The 8,477-nt window shown below is 42.2% G+C and overlaps 1 protein-coding gene across 2 annotated transcripts in view; it reads left to right on the top strand.

The window, feature by feature from the left end:
• Nucleotides 1-6,548: 6,548 nt before the first annotated feature.
• EPHA5 (EPH receptor A5) overlaps nt 6,549-8,477 on the top strand; it is a 333,428-nt gene continuing 331,499 nt past the window's right edge. For both annotated transcript variants that reach the window (XM_037029906.1, XM_037029905.1), the window contains exon 1: nt 6,549-7,307. In XM_037029906.1, coding sequence (XP_036885801.1) covers nt 7,127-7,307 — 181 coding nt within the window. In that variant the 5' untranslated portion in view covers nt 6,549-7,126. The remainder of the gene's footprint in view (nt 7,308-8,477) is intronic.

Below are 8,477 nucleotides of genomic sequence, written 5' to 3'. Positions count from 1 at the left end.
TGCAATGTCCTATGACTCCAATTATATTAAAATGAAATGTCTATGGTACTCACTTGTAGTAAAATCATCTTGATAGAAAAAAAAATTTAAGAGTAAATGCGATTTTGTAAAAGGTTTTTTTTCCCCCTTAGGATTCTGTCACATTTAGGAGGCTTACAAAAGCTCTGGTCCTCCGACTCATCCACTGTGTAAGCCTGTAGGAAAGCTTCACGCACATGCTTCTGTGCAAAAGCCTGGCCTTGCTTTTTAAAATATCAAAGTGGGCATTTCCATTTTGCCTTTTTGGACATTGTTCTACTATCCTTTGTGAACATAAAACAGAATCTGAATCTAGGACAAAATAATGCTGCGAATATGTTCTGTAGAGGTAAAGAAAAGGAAAACGTTTCCCCCTGAGTTTTTGTTCTCTAGGAAAAATTGTTTAACACTTCAAAGACATATTTATAAAATGACATATACATTTTCATATTTGTAGTCTTCATTTAATAAAAAAAACTCAGCCTGACAATAAAAGTTATCAGTGAATTCCAAACAATGGTTTTCATTTGTGATTTATATTCCAGTTTAGGCCCTCAGCTGGGTCATTAGTTTTTCTTCAGGGGCCATTGGTGCCAACAGTCCCCAGCCACAGGCCATGACTCAGAAGTGATTTAGTCAAACAATCGATTACCCTTAACAGTTTTTAGAATAGGGACAGGAGCTAACTAAATAATTTTATTTTATTGACATAATAGGATAATGTTACTCATTACCACCATCGTACAACTCTGTCTCTCCCTTCTCCTTTTTTGTTTTATTTTTTCTCTCCCTTTAGTGTGTGTGTGTATGAGTTCATACATAGTTCTTCTGAGACATTTTTTTTACTTCCATTTTTCTGTTGTTTCACAAGTAATAAATACTAGTATTAGAAATGACAAAGATAAAAAGTATAAAAATAAATCCAAATTATCTCACCAGCAATATACAAATATTATTAACAGCACATAGCTTTCCAAATTTAAAAAATGCTTTATGTCATACTTTTCAAATTACATATTTAAGAACTACCTTTTTATATACATGTTCTTCCAATCAAATACATGGCTCCATGGGGTTTTATTATATAGGTATAACATAACATTTCTTATTGAGCATTACAGTAGCTTTTAATTTTACCCATTAAAAATACCACTCAGTTTAAGTTTTGGTTCAATTTAATCCATTTATCTGCTCAAATTTTAAAAAGTGTAATTTCTGGATGTATAAGTATCCACATTTTAAAAGCACCTGATGGTACTCGGAATCCATCCCACAGAAGATGTTCCAGCTTCACTTCCCACCAAGAGTGTAAGAGTACACAAGATTAGCATCGTTAATTTTTCCCAGAAACCTGTTAAGTAGACAACTAACAAAAACCTGCCTACATATGTACCCTTTTTTCACTTGTGCCATTGAGCAAATTTATCAGTTTTCCCCCTAGCAAACTATAGCTAATTATATTATAAACTAAGTTCTCATATGACTCATTATTTATTTGTGAATTTTAAGTCAGTATATGCACGGGATTCAATAAAAACCTTCCTTTGGATATGAAAAGTATTACAGCTTATTTTTTCACCCATTGGTGACCACTTCGGGATTCCAGAACATGGCTCAGAATAAATGGATTTTATGTACAGTGGGTCACTTCCACAGTGTATCAGTCTAGTCTTGTGACTCTTCTGCACAAACTTTTCTTTCTTCTTCAGCCCTTAGAGTCCTCATTATTTCAACATCCACATCTTCATCTGGTGCCAGTCTTCCACGATGCTGGAGGCAAACAACAACCAAAGAACTTCCTGGCAGGACAATTTGGCTCCTCATCAGTCCCAGCCAGACTTGGCCTCTCCTGCTGCTGCAGTGGCGGCGACCCTAGCACATCGACACAGGAATGATTAGAGAGTAAACCAGCTACCACCACCAATAATGAACATCTGCAGTTCTTTGGCTCACTCTAATTCATCTAAACATCTAGTTCTTTATTGTTTGTTACATAACTCTCTACTCACACTCATGAGAAATACAGGATTATTTTGTTCTCAATATTCATAGAAAACAAAAACATAAGTGTGAATATGACATGAACAGGTTTAATAAGTGAAGTTTTTGATGACTAATGCATTCATGCATTGTTAAGTAATGAAATAATTTACATATTTAAACCCTCATTAATATATTGTTTTTAGCCCATTATTTTAAATTACATCTCCATTTACAATCAAGTAAATTTAAATAAAATTAAATTTAACATTAATGGTAAAAAAGAAAATTCTTAGATTTCAAAAAATTTCTAAGAAGGCAAAATGATGATAAAGTTTAAAATATTTAGTTTTATGTAATTAGATTAAAATGCAAAATATAAAGTAAATAGAATTATCTTGGTTGTGAACTTGAGAACTATTGATTGTTTAAACATATTTTATTTAACCTTTACCTTTGGGATAAAAATAATTAACATCACAATATAGCTATCTTCTTCAGCAAATCATGGACCTGGAAAATTAACTTTATTAAAGTATCTCAGTTTCAATATGGTATCTTATAATTTCATATCTAAACTCTACTATGCATTAAGATTTTATTTTGACTTTTTCCTAAAATTCTTCCAAAGACAAATGTAACTAAGTTACATGAACATTTAAAATTATGTAAAAACACGCTAAGATTATATAATATTTTAGGAAAAATGTTGTTTGGTTTATGGAGTTCTATGTAGTTTTGTAAAGGCTGTTGTTCATGTTTTCTTCCTTGGTTTACATGGGCTTAGTGCCATTGGTTTGTGCTAATATTATCTGTCCACATACCTCAGCCTTGTTATTTTCTTGATTTGGTCCATTTTCTTCATTATATAATGAACTGTGTGTAGGTTTTTGTGTACGTGAGGTGGTCTTTTTCCCAGGTAATGCTTTTTTAGGATCCTTCATTTCTTGTTTTCTCTTATCCATTAGTTTGGCCTGCACATTATAAGGTGGCTAACTGCTTTCAGACTTAAGTGAACCTAAATATTGGAATATTTTTTAAAAGATTTTATTTATTTATTTTTAGAGGGGAAGGGAAGGAGAGAAATATCAATGTATGGTTGCCTCTCATGAGTCCCCTGCTGGGAACTGGCCTGCAACCCAGGCATGTGCCCTGACTGGGAATTGAACCGCGATCCTGTGGTTCGCAGGCCTGTGCTCAATCCACTGAGCTACGCCAGCCAGGGCATGGAATATTTTTATTTATTAATTATTTCATTGTGCAGAAGTTTAGATTAATCCTCTTTTTCATGTTCTGAAAATCTGGTTATTTGTCTCTATTTCTGTTACATTACAGTATTCTCGGATAGAGTTGGTACCAGGAATTTACATCCCCATATCTTACCAGCTTTGAGACTACTCAGGTCGTCCAACCTCATTTGCTTGGTATTCTCATCATTAACATGGGGTTAATAGTTGTACCGATGTCGTGGTGGAAGTGTCAGCACAAAACAGTTGATGTAAAACATCACATAATGCCTCACACATGAAAAAACTTCAGTAAACACTATCAAGTCTACTTATTGTAATTGCTTTTGTTGTTCTATTTTGAATGCAGTGAAGATATGTCCAGGCTTATTTAAAACTGAACTTAATTGTAACTTTTATAGGGCAATGAGCTTTCAAGTTGTCTCATCAAGGTGATTCTGAGTATCTTTTATTCACGAAAGCTTAGTACAACAGCCAGATCCAAAGAAAAGTCTAGGGACACATCAACCACTTTCACATTTTGAGTCTAAGGCAGTCATCCCACACAATGAGAAATTCAAACATGGCATCCAAACTAGTACTGATGCTGTAGTCTTTTCTTGTGCGAAGTAGTAAGTATGAATGAAGGGGAAAAAAACCGAATCTCCTTTTCATGTAATGCCATGGTTCAATGGAAGTATGCTAAGAGTATTTACAAGCCAAGTAATCAATGTGTGGTCAAATATGGCATCTCCTTTGAGATGGAGGCTCAAGCCGAACCACCCTCATGACCCTGTCTGATGAACACTCATTAGACCAAAAGAAAAAAAAAGACTCTCATCGTAGTCATTGGGGCTTCATTTTACAGCTGTTTATTCTTTAAAAAATGTGTAATAATTATTAAACAATAAAGAGAAATATGGCAGCTATTTTAGCTAGAGAGCACAAAGGATATTCAGTATTCTCAGTCACTTCATGATTAAGAGCTATCTTGTGTGAGGAGATCACACGATTATTCACCATAATGACCAGTGTCCCAAGTTTTCTTTGCTAGTCCCAGGTCAAACTCTATCTATTTATCCCAATACATATACTTAAAATTGTTAGACAATTTGTTCCAGACTTTCATTCAGAAAAAAAATTGCCAGTTTTTTGGTAGATATAAATCATGATCTACGGATACTCTGAGGAGAACCAAATCATCAACTTTGGGGAAAAGATGAGTCTTGAATGCCCGACTCTCCTTAGATGCTGGGTGGGATTTAGATAACAGAGGTGAGTGTGTGTGTATGTGCGTGTGTGTGTGTGGGGGGGTGACGTTAAAATTTTTAGGGAATGGAACTTCTATAGAATAGAGTAAAAACAGAGAGATGCAGGCAATTTAGGGGACGCTGGCTTTAAATTTTTAGTTAGTGTAAAGTAAAATAGAAAGTAAACCCTTTTTAGTAAAAGGCACTAAATGCTATGCTGAAGAAATTTGGTAATTTTGTAGTCAAAAGCAACCAACTAGAGATAACGAAATAGGGTTACATACAAATCCAAAAAAAAATATGGAAGCTTGAGGATATCTCCCAATCCCTCATTTTACTGGTGAGGATACTGAGGACTACAGAAACAAAGGAACTAGCTGAAAGCCCATTACACTGCTCATGTCTCATATTAGCATTATCATGTATTCCTAGGCTTAAATAACTTACTTAATATTCTGTTTAAATACTTTTAAATAACTTAGCTATAAATCTAGGAGGAGGGGCTTACTTTTTGAATACTTTTCAAATAGAAACATAAACTTTAACTTTGTATCTCATGGTGAGGGTTTTTGCCAAACTGAAAAGTTGACTCACTGTTATTCCTTTAAATTTGCTTTATGCATTTGCAGCACATTATAATAGAAGCAGCTTTTAGATTTTTGGTGCAAAAACATTTCAGTTAAAATAGTCAAAGATGAGCTTCTACCTATTTATAAAATAACATTTCTGTTGCTGCATTCTTTCATCTTTACTGCAAATATTTAAACAAAAAAGCAAATGTTGTCAGCTAAAGATTATGAGAAATTTCTTGGGCAGATAAACAAGAATTTAGACGCCAAAGCTGGTGAGCAGATTCTCATTTATTATGTGTGAACGCAAACCCAATCTATCCAGTAGTTACTACATACCAAATTAAACAAAATACCTTTCATTTAAAGTCACAGGTTTCTTTGGTAGATGCTTTGCAGTCTTTTCCTTTTCCTTTTCCTTTTTCTTTTGCTTATGCCTGTATACTAAAATAGCCCTTCAGAGGTATCTTTTTGAGAGAATGAGTGTCAATTGACAAAAATATTACAGCAAAATAGACATATAGAGATAAAGCATTAAGTTAATTGTTGTACATTTTTTTCTTAATCGTTTGTAAGTCTCTCAATGTGGTGGAACACAAGAAATTGAAATCGTTATTTGAAAGAGCTGAAATTATTTCACCCTTGCCAATTGTACTGGAATTAATGACATATATCTGCATATCATGTAATTCTAGCATTGATATTCTATCAATAAAATTAATGAATTAAGTCACCATATCTCAAAGTGCCCTGCACACTGCAAATCTCAATAAGCCACAAATCTTGGATTCTATATTTGCAAATTCTACCATTTACTTCTGCAGGAAATGTTGCCTGATTATCCCATTCAAGGTGCCAACGAATTGGAAGAATAGAAGAGGTCAGCAGCAGTGAGCGATATAGGTGTTTAAGAAACTAGTCATCCACCAGAGAGCCTGCGAATGCGTGGCTCTGTGACGACAAGGCTGTTGATGCCACAAGCCTGTGCAGGGCAGCAGGCATCATGCCAAACCAAGGAACCCGCTTCTCCAGGGGCTGCGGGCTGAGCTGGGGCTGATTTCCCTTCCGCCTCCCGGGAGCTTGGGTCCTCGCTGGCGTCGTCAGGAGGACTCTTCGCCCTAATTATCTGGGGAGGGAGACGCGCCTTTCCCGGAGACCGCTAGGCAACACTCACCACGGCAGCATCCAGATTACTTCCCTCCGTGGATGTGTGACTTCGTCCAAGCAGCTCACACTTACAGTAGATTCTCACTGGCGAGGCTGCCAGCAGCAGAGGGCGGGGGAGCTGGGAGGAGGCCCAGGAGCGGGTGGGAGGTGCGGAGCGGTGTGGCCGCGGAGACGACGGAGCTCTAGACACAGCGGGAGCGCGCCGTGCCGGTGCAGTTTCCACCTCGCCTTCGCAGTCGCGCACACACCGCCTGCTCCCTGGGCCGCGGGAACCGCCGCAGCGCCGCGCCGCCGCCGGGGGCCGCGCTCCTGCCCGCTCGCCGCCGCCAGTACCTCCCCTCGTCCGCGCTCAGCCCGCAGCTATTTCCCTCTGCAAGCCTCTCTGAACTCTCTGGATCTTCTCCTTCGCTCGACTCGCGCAGTTTCCCCACCCTGGGTTTTCTCAACTCCTCTCCCTGTATCCTTAGCCACCCTGCTTCCCCCCTCCATTTGTATTGGGGATTTCTTCTTAAGATGACTTGTCTTCCTTACCCTCTTCCACTTCAGCCCTGAAGACTTAAAGGGAGCCTGTATCTTTCCCCCCAGGGATAGTAAAGAGACCTCAATCCTTAAAATTCTTAGGAGGCAAAGGATCAGGACGCGGGACCTTCTCGACACACTTGAGGCCCTTGTAGAACTGCACTGTCAACGATAGCTAATATTTCATTTAACCCGCTGGAAAGGAGGGAGAGAGGTGCAGAAGCAAACTTGAGCCCAGGGAATCCGTGGTCCCCCGCCTTTGCAGGAGCCGCGTGCCTGAAGTCGAAGACCCCACGGGGAACCAGGAGGAGCCGCGCGAGCCTTTAGCCCCTTTGGCGAGGCCGGAGTCGTGGACTGAGCCGCGCGGGACAGCGGCGGCTGCGGAGGCCAGGAGAAGATGCGGGGCTCGGGGCCCCGGGGTGCGGGACGCCGGCGGCCCCCGGGCGGCAGCGGCGGCTCCCCCGGCACCCCTGCGTCTTTGGCCGGCTGCTACTCCGTGCCTCGCAGGGCCCCCCTCTGGACGTGCCTTCTCCTGTGCGCCGCGCTCCGGACCCTCCGGGCCAGCCCCAGCAACGAAGGTAGAGCGGAGGGGTGACCGGGGGCGGAGGGGCAAGGCGGGGCCTGGAAGTGCCGGTCAGGGGCGCGCTGGACGCTGTAGCCTCGAAAGAAATCTCCCTCCTGGTCTGGAACTAACGTGCGTCGTCAGCTTTCGCTAGCCCTTGGCTCAGGGTCTGATCTCTGATTGTATTGTTTGACAGCAGCTGCGGGAATGCTGGACGAGCAACCTGCCTGCGCTCAGAATGGCTGGGGGGCTGGGAAATTTGAAGCCAGGGGCAAAGAGGCGTCCGAGACCCTCGCTAGGAGGTTGGGTGCGGCTGGGGCTCACAGGACGCGCGTGGGGGAGTGCCATTTCAGGCTTGGAGGAGTGGAAATCGTTTGAAGCCCAGAGACAGGGATCTCCGGAGCGATGGGGCTTTTAGAAACCGTTATTTGAGGCTGGTGATGGGAAACGTTGTGGGGGTGGCTGGACGCTTTTATTTGGAGGGAAAGTGCCTTCTGGGAGCTGTTATTTAGGGCATCACCAGCTGCTATTCTGGGGTGGATGGCTAGAGCTCTTATTTCCCGAGGGAGGGGGAAGGCGCCCTGCACTGTAGGATGCCTTTCACTTTGGATTCTCATGAACCTACTAAGGCGAAAGTGGAAGAGGGAGAGGTGAAATGCAAGGGGAGAATGAGGGGAGTGGGGGAGTGTCGAGGCCAGAAAGTTGCAGTTGGACCCCAAAGGGGCTTGCGTCGGTGTTTTGCTAAGGGAAAAGTCCGGGGGCGGCCCAACACCAAATGCAGGAGTCAGTCCTCAGCGCTCCTCCCTACATCCCGGACCCAGAAAACTGTCCCTGCTTGCCACTGGGAGACTAGGACTGGCCGTGGGAGCAGCACCTGTGCAGCACTCGGAGCTCCCAGAGCTGTGCGCAGCTCCTTGACCCGCCGCCGCCCCGCGCGCAACCCAGGGCCTCGGAGGCCCCTCCGACGGAGCTCTTTCCTCTCACCCGGACTGCGCTCTGCGCTCGGGTCTCAGCTCCAGGGCGCGTTCCTCTATCTCGGGGGGCAGCACCTCAGAAGAGGTGCTGCCCCCCGAGATATCAGAAGATATCAAGAAGATATCAGTTCTGCCACAAAAACATCAAAAAACGTATGCCCTAACTGGAGGGCTGGGATTTCAATTTGGGTTTCTGGATGCCGCGAGTGAGG

The sequence above is a fragment of the Sturnira hondurensis genome, unplaced genomic scaffold, assembly GCF_014824575.4.
Source record: "Sturnira hondurensis isolate 20B ecotype Veracruz unplaced genomic scaffold, ASM1482457v3 Scaffold0020579, whole genome shotgun sequence".
NCBI classification, from domain to species: Eukaryota; Metazoa; Chordata; class Mammalia; order Chiroptera; family Phyllostomidae; genus Sturnira; species Sturnira hondurensis.
This window is presented reverse-complemented; position numbering and strand designations above follow the sequence as displayed.